The sequence below is a fragment of the Scyliorhinus canicula genome, chromosome 17, assembly GCF_902713615.1.
Source record: "Scyliorhinus canicula chromosome 17, sScyCan1.1, whole genome shotgun sequence".
Lineage (NCBI taxonomy): Eukaryota > Metazoa > Chordata > Chondrichthyes > Carcharhiniformes > Scyliorhinidae > Scyliorhinus > Scyliorhinus canicula.
This window is the reverse complement of record NC_052162.1, coordinates 93,248,440-93,263,958: the sequence shown is the minus strand read 5'-3', so window position 1 is coordinate 93,263,958 and position 15,519 is coordinate 93,248,440. Positions and strand designations below refer to the sequence as shown.

The 15,519-nt window shown below is 46.8% G+C and overlaps 1 protein-coding gene across 6 annotated transcripts in view; it reads left to right on the top strand.

The window, feature by feature from the left end:
• Window positions 1-15,519, top strand: part of LOC119951757 (sodium- and chloride-dependent neutral and basic amino acid transporter B(0+)-like) — a 232,723-nt gene that overhangs the window by 49,562 nt on the left and 167,642 nt on the right. For 4 of the 6 annotated variants that reach the window (XM_038775087.1, XM_038775088.1, XM_038775086.1 and 1 more), the window contains exon 1: window positions 2,960-3,453. The exons of the other annotated variants lie outside the window; for them this stretch is intronic. In XM_038775087.1, coding sequence (XP_038631015.1) covers window positions 3,388-3,453 — 66 coding nt within the window. In that variant the 5' untranslated portion in view covers window positions 2,960-3,387. Of the gene's footprint in view, window positions 1-2,959; window positions 3,454-15,519 lie in introns of those variants that run through there. 6 annotated transcript variants of the gene reach the window in all.

Genomic DNA, 15,519 nt, shown 5'->3' with positions numbered 1-15,519 from the left:
GGACATATGGAATTTATTATTGAGTGATTTCTATTCCTTGTAATGCCTGCCGTGCAGCAGGTGACCAATTATTTTGTTTCTCTTCTGATCCTGAATGGTCCCTGTCTCTAATTCCACAGCAGTGTACAGAAATAAACTTTCCAGATTAGCAGGTGCAGAGTGCCACCATCTGGCTGCAATTAAAATAGCACCTAGCACCTTAAAACTGGTATGGTTTTGTGAGTATGACTATGTTAGGTTGTTGCTTGACTAGTCTGTGAAACAGCTCTCCCAGCTTTGGCACAAGCCCCCAGATGTTAGCAAGGAGGACTTTGCAGGGTCGACAAGGTTGAGTTTGCCATTGTCATTTCCTGTGCCCGGTTCGATGAATCGTAGCAAAACTGAGGGATTGGGAAATACGCCACGACATGTTGATGTGACCGTTACAACCTTCAGAAGCACTGGTTTATTCTGAGGGATCAAGGAAGCTGAGGCCTCTGTCAGTTCACCCTACAGTGCCTTTCTGTGACCACAGGCTCCTCTGTTCCTCCCTTTCCCGATGTCCATCTATAGTTCCCTCCACGATGTAGCCATCCCAGATGGCCACCTGCAAAGGACCATGGGAATTATGGCCAACCCAGGACCCAGACACACTCAGAGCTTGTGTGTGTATTTGCAACCCAGATAGCTAGACGCGATCGAAACCCCCACTCTTTTGCATTCTAATAGCCCATTTCTCCATAACAAAAGTTCTGTACTCAGGTACCCGGTACAGATGCAGACTAACCGGCACCACTCCCTTTGTAAAGAAAGCCCAAACAGCCAAGGTCAATGACCGCTCAGGACATACCGAGCCATCAAGGCACCCGGCCCTTTATTGGTCAAAATCGAAGGCAGTGATTGAAGTCTGTCGAATTATTGATTCCAAAGCTAAGGAAAGCCCCAAAGAACACAAAATCCCAGAGGGATAAAAAGAGACACAGCCATGTGTTCGGTCTCTCTTGGCCCTGGCCTACACCTAAAACCAAGTGTAGCATTACGACCAGAAGACAAGTTCAAGACCAACGATCGCTACCAGACGGATGAGCCCAGCAGAAACGAAGCCGCCACTTCTACCCAGCCACGCAATATCCGAACAAAGGCCTTCTTCATCTGCAAAGAGCCGGTTGCCCTGAAGTTAAGTATAGGTTATTGTAGTTGTTAGGTGCAGTTTAACTTGGAGTATTTTATGTTGCATTTCAAAGTAATCCTTGTGTGTAAATAAACTATCTTTGAACTTGAACTGACTAGCTGGTTGTTTGGTCCTTTGATGGATATCTGGTAAAGCCTTGTGGTGGTATCATTTGTTGGCAACATTATTGGTGCCGATTGGCAACATTATTGGTGATGCTGGTGGGATAGTATTCCATTCATTAAAAAGAGCAACAACAGCACATCCCTGTTCATGGGCGGGATTCTCCCAACGGGAGTCTAAGTACCGACGCCGGAGTAAAAACCAGAGTGTTTTACTCCGGCGTTGCCGCCCATTCCTAGACCCCCATTCTGGGGTCTACGAGGGGCTGGCAGGGGCGTGGCGCGATTTGCGGGGACAAGGCCTCGGCGCGGCGTCAGAGACCCGGCGCCGCATAAAATACGCGGTGCCTTGGGTTCCGCGCATGCGCAGTTGGGCAGGCGCCAACTAGTGCAAGCGCAGTGTCCGTCCTCCCCCAGGTTGCCCCGCACAACAATGCCGCAGGGCTATAACATTGCCGGCGGAGGAAAGGAGGCCCTCCAACAGAGAGGCAGGCCAACCGATTGGTGGGCCCCGATCGTGGGCCAGACACCATTGGAGGCTCCCCCGGTGAAAGAGCTCCCCCCCCCCCTCACAGGCCGTCCATCCCCCCCCGAGCATTCCTGCAGAGTTCCCGCCTGCAGCGACCAAGGGTGAATGGCGCCGGCGGGACTCTGTCGTGTCGGAGCGGCCGCTCGGTCCATCGGGGCTGGAGAATCAGCAGCCCCTCCGAATCCAGCGGCCCGCGGCCAACACCGCGTTAAATGAGCCGGCGCAAATGGCGGCGATTCTCCCCAATTCGGAGAATCGCGCGCCAGCGTCGGGGCATCGTGGCGCGGTTGCTCCGATTCTCCGGCCCGACGCGGGGCTCGGAGAATCGCCCCCCATATTCTTTCTCGTTCAAATTAAGTGCAGCCATGACCACCTCCCCACAGAGAGAACATGAACCAAACTGTGCCCCAAAGGAAATTGAGGTAGCAGTTTTGCACACTGAACTTTCAGGCTGATAGCAACTCTTGGCCTTGAATCACCTTGCTCAAGTGCCAGTCAATCTCACCGAGTTTCCGAACCCTGGGAAACTGTACAGCAACTAGTAATTCCAAATTCAGCTCAAAACCTCGAGATAGGAGGCTGATTTGAACAGGTCGAAATGAACCCACCTCTCTTTAGTGAGTCACTCGGACACGAATACCTGACCCCTTTTTAAACAGAAAGAGGTGCATTTGTGCTCCTGTCTGCTTGCTAAATCACCATTCACATGATTAATAAGGGAATTCTCCCTCCTCCACAACTTGCCGTGGGTCCGCGGTTTAGTATCAAGTCCTTTGACTCTAATTCTAACCCTAATCCTCAACCCCACCCAAACCCCTTAAATATTCCTCGTGGGTTGTGGTGCCAGATGACGAGGGAGATTCACACCACCCCAGAGATGCTGATCCTTGTCTCTTTTGGGACTCTTGCAGAGAATCACCCTGCTATCAACTTTATTTTGAGCACCTTGACCAAAGATTTTGTGTCTCACTTATTCTGCTGCCTTTCACCCTTTGGTCAACCAAGTTGTGCAGGTCCCCGGATGCCCTGAACTCAATCTTTTAGACTTCCCTGCCCAGAACAGTAGAACAGCCCCTGGAACACCCTCATTTCAAACATCAACCTTCCAATTTCAAACACCAACGTTCTAATCTTCAACCGTGATGCCCTGACTTTTAAGCCAACTGTTTATGGACAGACGCCACTGCATTAAGTCCCAGGAACAGAGCGTTTTTGTTGTACTCTTCATCACCTCTCTGATGTTTTTTGGGGAGTTTTTTTTTTAATCACCCTAGCGATATGTTGTTATTTAAAATTGGATTTTCCTCTGAAGAACGTGGCAGAGGTGGTGTCAGTCTCCTCCTCCGCTTTTGGTTTTCATTTTCCATTTACTGTTAATTGCTGCATGAGACGTGAAGGACCCAGTCCTGAGATAGCAAACATTACATGAGAGAAGTTTTCATTTTTTTCTGGCACAGTTTGGATTCTTCTGATCAGCTCAGCAGTTAGTAGTCTGAGGGGAAGGGCCTGGTAGGCAAAGCAGGCAATTGGTGTGGGCACCAATCGATTTCCTTTCTGAGTAACGTTCTTCACTTCTTTAAAAAAAAATGTTGAGGAGCTTTCTGTCTTTCTCAGGAATTTTTCCGAAAGGACAATCAGAAGATCAAATCGACGTGAGTAATTTTAACAAAATGCCTAAGCGAATTAGCGTAGAACTTCATAACTAGTCAGTGAGATGGGGAATTTGATATGGTTTTCTTCAGTTGTGTTCCTGTGGCAATCATCTTGAAGTTAATCTTTTTTCAAAGTGATGGATGAGGACTGATGGGTCTATTTACTGTGTAATGCTAAATGGAAATTGTTCTGTGTGATATTGCTGCAAGAATCTTACACCAGTGTAAAATCATTCAGCCTTTGTATAATTTTTAGATTGATAGCTGGAATGACAGAGCTGCCCAAGGAGGAATATTTGAGTAGACTGGGCCTGAATTCTCTGGAGTACAGAAGGATGGAGAGGCGATCGCATTGGAATATTACAAAATTCTTTAAAGGACTTGACAGAGTTGAAAGGGATGTCTGCCCTGGCTGGGGACTCTAGAATTAGGGGTGAAATTCTCAGCATAAGGAATTGATCAATGAGGACGGAGGTGGGAAGAAATTTCTTCACTCAGAGGATTAGGAATCTCTGGAATTCTCCATCCCAAAGGATGGCAGATGTTCAATTGATGAGTATGTTCAAGGTTGAGATCCAAAGATTTTGGGGCATTGAGAGAATCCAGTGATTTGGGGACAGGGTGTGAAAGGGGAATTTCTGTTGAAGGACAGCGGCGACATTATTGAATAACAGAGCAGGCTCGGTGGGACGAATGGTCTACTCCTTGCCCCAATGTTCTAATTAGCGGTCAGAGGACCTCGAGTGTTCTTAAAATATTGTATGCTGTCATTTTTACATTTTAACTAACCGTCTGTACTTTCTGCAGCCAATCAGCATTTAAAACTCTGAATCCATGCCAAAATGGGTGGCATGGCCGCACAGTGGTTAGCACTGTTACTTCACAGGGTCCCAGGTTCGATTTCTGGCTTGGAACACTGTCTGTGCGGAGTCTGCACGTTCTTCCCGTGACTGCGTGGGTTTCCTCCAGGTGCTTCAGTTTCCTCCCACAAGTCCCGAAAGACGTGCTGTTAGGTAATTTGGACAATCTGAATTCTCCCTCCGTGTATCCGTGAACAGCTGCCGGAATGTGGCGACTAGGAGCTTTTCACAGTAACCTCATTGCAGCCTCATTGTTAATATAAGCCTGCTTGTGACAATAAAGAATATTAAAAAATTGGCCAACTCTAAAGTCTCACTCAACACGCTTCATTATTCCTACCTAAACTTTGCCATCACGGTCTTCTGCACAACATTGAAGTGTCAGGTCACCTGACCTCAATTAGAAGTACACCTTGTACAGAAGCACAAGCAGTGATTATTGTCGAGAAGTCTGGGGAGGAGAATTTCGAAGTCGTTTTTTTGTTTACTCGATCAGATAATTTTCTATTCAGTGTCAAACCTCATTACTCTATTATTCCATCTTATACAAAAACAATGATGTCTGCGGAAAATGATAAGCACAATATTAGAGTAACAACATTTATGCAATGCCTTTAATGTGAGGAAAACTTCCCAAGATGCTTCACAGGAGTGTTGTCAGACCAACAAACACAAAATGACACTGAGTTAAGGAAGTTGTTGGGGTATGGGACTGACACAAGGTTTGGTTAGAGAGATGGTTATTCATGGGGATCTTAGAAGAGAATTAGTGAGGACTAGAGAGGGAATTCCATAACTTGAGGCTAGACAAATGACGGCACGGCAGCTAATGGTGGGGTGAAAAAAAGTGAAAGAAGCACACGAGGCAAGAGCTAGAAAATCACTGAGATTCCATAGAGATAGGGAGGGCTAGGCCACAGAGCTACATCATTCCTACAGTACAGGCCCATTGAGTCTGTACTGACTCTGAAAGAGCATCCTATCTAGGCCCACTCCCCTGCCCGACCCCCATAACCCCACCTAACCTGTGCATCGTTGGACACTAAGGGGCAATTTAGTATGGCCAATCAACCTAACATGACTGTGGATGGAAGCTGGAGCACCTGGAGGAAACACGCACAGACACGGGGAGAAAGTGCAAATCCCACACAGTCACCCAAGGCCAAACTTGAACTTGTGTTCCTCATGCTGTGGATAGCCACTGTACCACTATTGACTGCTGTGAACTGAAGGATTACATTTAAAAAGATTTGAGCCATTGGCTCCAAGTACATCAATGTAAGTCAGACTGCACATGTTTGATGGATGTGCGGATTAGTTTACAGGCAGCAGAGCTTCAAATGAGCTCAGCTTTATGGACAGTGAAAGATGGGAAGCCAGTCAGGAGAGTGTTGAAATAGTTGGCATACTGGTTACAAAAGCCTGGATGTGGGTTCCAGTCTCAGATTAGCTGAGGTAAGGACTCAGGTAGACGCTTTCAGGGGCGGAGATGAATGATCTTTAGAGTGGAGCAGAAATTAGACGAGAATCAGCTTGGGCTCAGAGAGGAGGCAATGTTTGAATAAAGTGTGGCTCAGATAAGCAGTCTGGTAATACTGAGGCAGTGGAGGACAATAGAGATGGTGCTAAGGTAGACCTTGGAATCTGACCTGTGTTTGGCTGATGTTTCTGAGGTGCATCATATAGATGGTAAATGTAAGCAGGCAACGGATAGAAACTTGAGGGACTCTAGATATAATTAGGGGGGAAGAGAAGCCATGGCAAGAGAAGGCAAAGGTCATTCCCAGTCAGGTGGACAATGGAGGAGAGGTGCAAAAGGTAAATTATGTGATCAATTGTCTCAATGGCTGCAGAAATTGAGAAGAGTGAGAAAGGATGGTGCATCATTGATGACAGGCTGTTTCTATTCAAAGCTCGGGATGGGGTACGTGCTTAGGGGGTTCAAACATGGAGTTACAAGTAAGGCGATTACAAATTTTCGAGGTGACCACCACAGTTAAAGACTTTGCTGAGGATGGAGGTTAGAGATGAAGGACGGAAGGACGGAAGAAAGAGGGAAAATCGACCGTGGATATCTAAGGAAATAAGGGAGAGTATCAAATTGAAGGAAAAAGCATATAAAGTGGCAAAGAGTGCTGGGAGATTAGAGGACTGGGAAATCTTTAGGGGGCAACAGAAAGCTACTAAAAAAGCTATAAAGAAGAGTAAGATAGAGTATGAGAGTAAACTTGCTCAGAATATAAAAACAGACAGTAAAAGTTTTTACAAATATATAAGACAAAAAAGAGTGGCTAAGGTAAATATTGGTCCTTTAGAGGATGAGAAGGGAGTTTTAATAATGGAAATGAGGAAATGGCTGAGGAACTGAACAGGTTTTTTGGGTCGGTCTTCACAGTGGAAGACACAAATAACATGCCAGCGACTGATAGAAATGAGGCTATGACAGGTGAGGACCTTGAGAGGATTGTTATCACTAAGGAGGGAGTGATGGGCAAGTTAATGGGGCTAAAGGTAGACAAGTCTCCTGGCCCTGATGGAATGCATCCCAGAGTGCTAAAAGAGATGGCTAGGGAAATTGCAGATGCACTAGTGATAATTTACCGAAATTCACTAGACTCTGGGGTGGTCCCGGTGGATTGGAAATTAGCAAACGTGATGCCACTGTTTAAAAAAGGAGGTAGGCAGAAAGCAGGAAATTATAGGCCAGTGAGTTTAACTTCGGTAATAGGGAAGATGCTGGAATCTATCATCAAGGAAGAAATTGCGAGGCATCTGGATAGAAATTGTCCCATTGGGCAGACGCAGCATGGGTTCGTTAAAGGCAGGTCATGCCTAACTAATTTAGTGGAATTTTTTGAGGACATTACCAGTGCAGTAGATAACGGGGAGCCGATGGATGTGGTATATCTGGATTTCCAGAAAGCCTTTGACAAGGTGCCACACAAAAGGTTGCTGCATAAGATAAAGGTGCATGGCATTAAGGATAAAGTAGTAGCATGGATAGAGGATTGGTTAATTAATAGAAAGCAAAGAGTTGGGATAAATGGGTGTTTCTCTGGTTGGCAATCAGTAGCTAGTGGTGTCCCTCAGGGATCCGTGTTGGGCCCACAATTGTTCACAATTTACATTGATGATTTGGAGTTGGGGACCAAGGGCAATGTGTCCAAGTTTGCAGATGACACTAAGATGAGTGGTAAAGTGAAAAGTGCAGAGGATACTGGAAGTCTGCAGAGGGATTTGGATAGGTAAGTGAATGGGCTCGGGTCTGGCAGATGGAATACAATGTTGACAAATGTGAGGTTATCCATTTTGGTAGGAATAACAGCAAACGGGATTATTATTTAAACGATAAAATATTAAAGCATGCCGCTGTTCAGAGAGACTTGGGTGTGCTAGTGCATGAGTCACAGAAGGTTGGTTTACAAGTGCAACAGGTGATTAAGAAGGCAAATGGAATTTTGTCCTTCATTGCTAGAGGGATGGAGTTTAAGACTAGGGAGGTTATGTTGCAATTGTATAAGGTGTTAGTGCGGCCACACCTGGAGTATTGTGTTCAGTTTTGGTCTCCTTACTTGAGAAAGGACGTACTGGCACTGGAGGGAGTGCAGAGGAGATTCACTAGGTTAATCCCAGAGCTGAAGGGGTTGGATTATGAGGAGAGGTTGAGTAGACTGGGACTGTACTCGTTGGAATTTAGAAGGATGAGGGGGGATCTTATAGAAACATTTAAAATTATGAAGGGAATAGATAGGATAGATGCGGGCAGGTTGTTTCCACTGGCGGGTGACAGCAGAACTAGGGGGCATAGCCTCAAAATAAGGGGAAGTAGATTTAGGACTGAGTTTAGGAGGAACTTCTTCATCCAAAGGGTTGTGAATCTATGGAATTCCTTGCCCAGTGAAGCAGTTGATGCTCCTTCATTATATGTTTTTAAGGTCAAGATAGACAGTTTTTTGAAGAATAAAGGGATTAAGGGTTATGGTGTTCGGGCCGGAAAGTGGAGCTGAGTCCATAAAAGATCAGCCATGATCTCATTGAATGGCGGAGCAAGCTCGAGGGGCCAGATGGCCTACTCCTGCTCCTAGTTCTTATGTTCTTATGTTCTTATGAGCCGGAACAGAGACCTGTTTGATTCTGTCTGAGGCGGGAGCGGTGGGTGGTACTTAGAAAATAGAACATAGAACAGTACAGCACAGAACAGGCCCTTCGGCCCTCAATGTTGTGCCGAGCCATGATCGCCCTACTCAAACCCACGTATCCACCCTATACCCGTAACCCAACAACCCCCCCTTAACCTTACTATTAGGACACTACGGTCAATTTAGCATGGCCAATCCACCTAACCCGCACATCTTTGGACTGTGGGAGGAAACCGGAGCACCCGGAGGAAACCCACGCACACAGTGGGAGGACGTGCAGACTCCACACAGACAGTGACCCAGCCGGGAATCGAACCTGGGACCCTGGAGCTGTGAAGCATTTATGCTAACCACCATGCTACCCTGCTGCCCAGGGTACTAGAGTGCACACATTCCTGTTGATTTTTTACTAAAATTTCCTCATTCTTAGATTGTCCCACTGTCCATTTTCTGAAGTCAAGATGGCAAGAGGTTTGATAACTTTGTGGGGAGTCGGTGGTGTTGTGTCACTAGTCTAGTAAATTAGAGATCCAGGCTAATGCCGAGGGGTGACCGGTTCAAATCCTGCCATGGAAGCCAGAAATAATAAAAACCTGGATGAAACTCGCATTGATGGTTGTAAAAACCCATCTAGTTCTTTAATGCCCTTTAGGGAGGGCAATCTGTCATCCTTATCTGATCTGGCTAGACCTACAGCAACGTGTTTGACTCTTAAATGACCTCTGAAATGACAATTAGGGATGGGGCACACACATGCATGGCACGGACATTCCATGTGAAGAAACAAATCTCAAATCGAAACAGCAAAATCCAGCGACAAGAGATGCTATTTAACTCTTCAATTGTGACACTTGATTGTGTACCTAAAGTCACATCGGGCAAAAGATTCATTTGCAGGAGAGATTGTTAGCATGCAGCACGAGAAAAACATCTAGATAGAGTCTAGAAACTAAGCCAAGGTTTAGTTTAAAGAAGCAGGCAGAGAAATTTTACTCAGCACGACATTTATATCGAGCTATTAGAGGGGACGGGCGTAGCCAACAATGCCCATATCCCACAATTGAAAAAAACTATTTGCGAGTCAGGAATTTCTAGAGAGGGAGATTGGATGAGTGGCTGAAGTCTTTGTCCAAGAAGTAAGTTTTGATGAGGCAAAGGGAGCAGGTCCATAGTGTGGACAAGATGGTTGCTGGTTTCTCCGTGAATGCTTGTTAGTAAAGTGGAAGGAGTTGGCGAGTGCGCTGCAGGCCGGAGTTTGAACAGGAAAAGCTGGGCGGCATGGTGGCGCAGTGGTTAGCACTGCTGCCTCACAGCGCTGAGGACCCGGGTTCGATCGCGGTCCTGAGTCACTGTCTGTGTAGAGCTTGCACATTCTCCCCCTGCCTGCGTGGGTCTCACCCCCACAACCCAAAGATGTGCAGAGTAGATGGATTGGCTTAGCTAAATCGTTCCTTTAATTGGAAAAATAGGATTGGGTCCTCTAAATTTATTTAAAAAAAAGAACAGGAAAAGCTGTGGACAGGATTATTAGGTTGGAGAGCATAATGGGCAGTGAAACTGTGGACAGACTCGAAGATCGGGAAAAGGATTTTGAAGCAATCCTTTGAAGGTGATATGTTTGTTTTCCAGTATTATGCAACACGTTTTTCTATAGTTTAATCTGTTGCTTTAAGAGACTTTCAGTCCCTTCGAGCTGCTGAAAAACTGGATTTTGATTTATTCGTAATTCAGTGTCATTTTCAAATGCCACAAGTCAAATGCAAATCTTATGCAATGCTGGGCTGTTGACTAATTCTGCCATGCCACACTTTCTCATTGCCATAGCAACAGAACTTTATATTGCTCAGGGATATTCTCCTGTGGTTTCTCATTCGCTGCCTCTCACTGTATCCCCGGTGATAAGGGCTGTGCCCTCATGGAGGTGAGGTTGTGCAGGATGCAGTGGACCTTGATGAATCATGGAACACTCTCTGACGGGTAGTGCAGCTCCTCCAGGCAGTGAAACCCAAACCCCATTGTTCTGCTCGATCACACTCTGTGTGCCAGTATGGTTCTCATTGTCCATATGCTGTCCCTGTGTGGGTAGGTTGCACGCTGGAGTCACGAGGCAGTGATCAGCAGATACCCCTCGTTACCCAGAAGCCACCCTCTGTTCTCTCGTGGTGATACGCATACTGATGGTACAATGGACTGGCACAGAGTGAAGGCGTCATGACTAGAAGACATTGGTATGATGATGTGCTGAATGTGGTTGCACACCAGCTGGGCATTGAAGGAGTGAAATTCTTTGTGCTTGCTGTACATCTTTGCTTTTTCATGCAGTGCCTGCAAAACTATGTGGATGCAGTCAGTGACAACCTGCACTATGGGAAGCCCAGTACCCTGGTGAAGTCACTTGTACAATCCATCTGATTCTGTCTGGAAAGAAAAGAAAAAATGCATTCTCCTCTCTTCAAATACAGAGCGTCATACAACACTGGATGGTAAACTGCAATGGGTCAGAGAGATCCCTGATCCAGCCTGGAAAGAGCCCAACGAGAAGGAATTCATTACCCCATCATTACCTTCACAGTCATCGTCAATGATGTCCTCACCCTACTCTGCGGCTGCAGGTCTACTTGCAAGAGGGTGCAAATTTCAGTGAGCATCTACTGAGTGGAGTGGAGAGCTCACATAAACTGTTGCTTGCAAAGGGTGAGTGAGGGTGAATAGTCACTAACCAGGCTGGTCTCCTGGTGAGAACACTCCTCCCCCGCCTCCTCCTCCCTCTTTGCGCAGCATGTCCTCCTCTGTATCACTTCCTCTCATTCTCCCTCACCCTGCAGCCAAAAGAGGGATGGAAACAATTTGCACCCATGACTGGGAGCAAAGGCTCCTGGAGCACTCCTAAAATCAGAACCATGACTTTCACCATTTGCCACAACACTGCATGTAAACTTTGCCGACTTTAAATAACGCTGCAAACCATCAAACAAGTGTATTGACTTAGCAACAGCCAGGGGAAATCAAGCATCAACTATCCTATAAATAGTCGATGATCCTTGTCTTAACTCTGGAGGAATCCTTTCTGCTGATGAATGGATTTTTTTTAGCTCTGTGAGGTTGGATATGTCAATCGCTGGTTTCAAATCAGTGTTTCATGCTGACTGATGCCAGAACTTGCCTTCTCTGCATACTTCCAGCATGTGCTCGCAATGCCATGCTTCCCAGATTTTTGCTATTTGGGTGTGGCCAGCCCTGGTGATGCAGACATCATTTTGCATCTGAAACTGTACCCATAACACTAGAAATGTGGGCCTAGGCATCCAAATCTTGTGTCTTGGCCTCCAAAATGCTGAGAAGTGACTCCTTACAGGAAGATTCCAAGCAAAAGCAAAATACTGTGCTTGCTCGAAGCGCTGGAAAACCTCAGCAGGTCTGTCAGCATCTGTGGAGAGAGAAACAGAGTTAACATTTTGAGTTGAAATGACTATTCTTCTATGACTCATTTTGGCATGTGCGGGTCCGAATCTTGTTTGTCATCTTTTTGCTTTTGGATGGAGCTGTTTGTTATTCTGCTAACTCCTGAACAATGCTTTGTTTCTTTACTACAACCAACACCACTCTCTTTGCTTTTTGTTCCATGATGCCTTTGTCATTTAAGCTCTCCCACCATTCTCCCTTTCCTAAACTATCTCTTTTGTTCTTCCCCCTCCCACTCCCCACTTTTAACAGCGTATTCCGACCTCCTTTCAGTTCTGAAGAAGTCATATTTAACTTTAGGCGTTGCAATGATGCACTTTTAGAGACTTCATTTGTGAACAGAAAGCGATTTATTAACATGTCATGTAGAGCATGTTTGCAACTAATTCCAAAATACCTCTGCTTCGGTGGAAACCCCCCCATTGGGGTGATTCCCCACTCTGAGTCTCGATTTGTCACTGAGGCTAGGTGACCCTTACTCAGCTGTGTTTCCCTTTAAGTGACAATCACCATATCCCTCCCCCTTTAACTCCATTCCAAAAACATCAAAAGTAATTTAGTCATACCTAAATTCAAATTCAACTTTATATATATGAGTTGAACAATTAAAAATCAAGTCTTTGGGTGGGGGAGAGGGGGTGGGAGGTTGTTCCTGACTCTTGTTGAGCAACACAAACCTGTTGTCTGGGATGCGTCCCTAGGGTTGACATCAACTACATCAACTGGCGCCGAGGGATCCACTGGCCGGCACGAGTTGGCGCATGTGCGGGAGCGCCAGCGTGTGCTGGCGTCATCCCAACGCAGGAGCAGGGGGGGGTTCTTCTCCGCACTGGCCATGGCGGAGGTTGACAGCGGTTGGTGCGGAGGGAAATACTGTCCCCACGGCACTGGCCCGCCCACGGATCGGTGGGCCCCAATCACGGGCCAGGCCACCGAGGGGGCACTCCCGGGGCCAGATCCCCCCCCCCCCCCCACTCCCCCACCGAGGACTCTACAGCCCGCCCATGGAGCCAGGTCCCGCCATTAAGGACCTGTTGTGATTTATGCCGGCGGGAGCCCCGGAAATGGGCGGCCACTCGGTCCATCGCGGGCCAGAGAATTGCCGGGGGGCTGCTGCCAGCAGCCGTCGACCAGCAAGCACGATGCCCGTCCCCGCAAAAACACCAGCGCCGGAGAATTCGGCAGCCGGCGGGTTCGGGATTCACGTTGCCCTCGCCGATTCTCCGACCCGGCGAATATAATTCGCACCATAATTCTGGGGATCCAACTTGATCCACTACTGAAGTTTCTCACATTAACAGCTTCATTGACCATAAATGAATGTGCTGAACTCTGCGAATTGTGGCTTCCTTTCTGGAATGTTCGACATACAGGGCTGGTTATCTGATTTTCAGGCTATGTCCTGACACCAGTGTGGGAACGGTGGCGTTTTACGTCCAAAACATCGGAGCAAAACGGACACCGATCCTCCGTTTGGTGGGGGGGGGGGGGCTAGCAGACAGCATAGTGCACCCGGCTCTAGCTGCCGGTATGGCTTGAGAATTGTCGAGTAAGTGGCCGTGCATGCGCATGATGGCGGCCTGCAGCGGCCGCGCCATGCAACATGGGGCCGGCTGCGCACAGACCCGGCTTGTCAAATAGTGACCCCCCTTGTGTGGATAGTTTGTTCGCCATGAGCCACAACGTCTACCTGGGTACTGGGGTGTGGTGCTGCATAAGGGTCTAGTTCCACTTTGCTCCAGACTTGCATTCCTGTAAATCATGCTGAGGGTGGTGAGGGCCTCACTCTTTTATGTGACAGTGTCCACACTCTCACAATAGAGTATTGTTGGAGACTCTGTAGCTTTGCTTCTTTAGTTGAGCTCCAGTCCGTTCCCCTTACTGACTCTCTTATCCCTGGAGGACCAACCAGCTGCCACGCTGCTGTGGCAGAGGAAGCCTGCTGTGTTTTTGATTTGCAGCATTTAGCGAAGTGATTCCATTTCCCACATTTTCTGCATCATTTGCCATATGCAAACAAACTGTTCTGTTCTGAGGGTGCTGGCTACTGCAGTTGGCGCAGGGCGTATCCTCTACTGCGAATACTTCTGTTTCCTGCCTAAAATCTCGGTTTCTTTTTTTCTGATTGCTTAACATGCAGATACAGTTTGTAATATTCGGTCTTTCTCACGTAGCAACCCCTGCGTATGATCTCATTGTGAATTTGACAAAGCATTTGATCTCTGATTAGTTCAGCAGTGAGAGTTCCAAATGCATATTTCTTAGTCAAGGTCGCTGGGTTGGTCGTATAAGATTGTATTGATTGATCTGCTCTTTGGTTTGTTGAATCAAATGCGTGTCTGTCGAGGATTATATTTTTTTACCAGAAGATAGATATTCTCAACTTTTTTTAGGATTATTTTGGGGTCCTCTTTTTCTTCCCACAACTGGGAAACAAACAACTCGAATTTTTTTGATGGCCTCAGTGCTCGCTACGCTTAATAAGGATTGGATTGGATTTGTTTATTGTCACGTGTACCGAGGTACAGTGAAAAGTATTTTTCTGCAAGCAGCTCAACAGATCATTCAGTACATGGAAGAAAAGCGAATTAAACTAAATTCAAGAAAATACAAGAAAATACATGAGAATACATAATAGGGCAACAGAAGATATACAATGTAACTACATAAGCATTGCCATCAGTTGAAGCATACAGGGTGTGTTGTTAATGAGGTCAGTCAGTAAGAGGGTCATTTAGGAGTCTGGTGACAGTGGGGAAGAAGCTGTTTTTGAGTCTGTTCGTGCGTGTCCTCAGACTTCTGTATCTCCTGCCCGATGGAAGAAGTTGGAAAAGTGAGTAAGCCGGGTGGGAGGGATCCTTGATTATGCTGCCCGCTTTCCCCCGGCAGCGGGAGGTGTAGATGGAGTCCATGGATGGGAGGCAGGTTCGTGTGATGGACTGGGTGGTATTCACGACTCTCTGAAGTTCCTTGCGGTCCTGGGCCGAGCAGTTGCCATACCAGGCTGTGATGCAGCCCGATAGGATGCTTTCTATAGTGCATCTGTAAAAGTTGGTAAGGGTTAATGTGGACATAAGAACTAGGAGCAGGAGTAGGCCATCTGGCCTAATTTCCTTAGTTTCCTGAGGAAGTATAGGCGCTGTTGTGCTTTCTTGGTGATAGCGTCGACGTGAGTGGACCAGGACAGAGTTTTGGTGATGTGCATCCCGAGGAATTTGAAACTGCTAACCATCTCCACCTCGGCCCTGTTGATGCTGACAGGGGTGTGTACAGTACTTTGCTTCCTGAAGTCGATGACCAGCTCTTTAGTTTTGCTGGCATTGAGGGAGAGATTGTTGTCGTTGCACCACTCCACTAGATTCTCTATCTCCCTCCTGTATTCGGACTCATCGTTATTCGAGATCCGGCCCACTATGGTCGTATCGTCAGCAAACTTGTAGGTGGAGTTAGAACCAAGTTTTGCCACGTGATCTCTATGTGTGCATGTAAACAAAGGGTTAATGTATAATCAGTAGCACCACATGATCACCAGTGGGCCAGACCAACAGGGGTATAAAAGGCAGCCACGTTGAGTCTCTCTCTCTCTCTTGGGTGCACTGTGATTA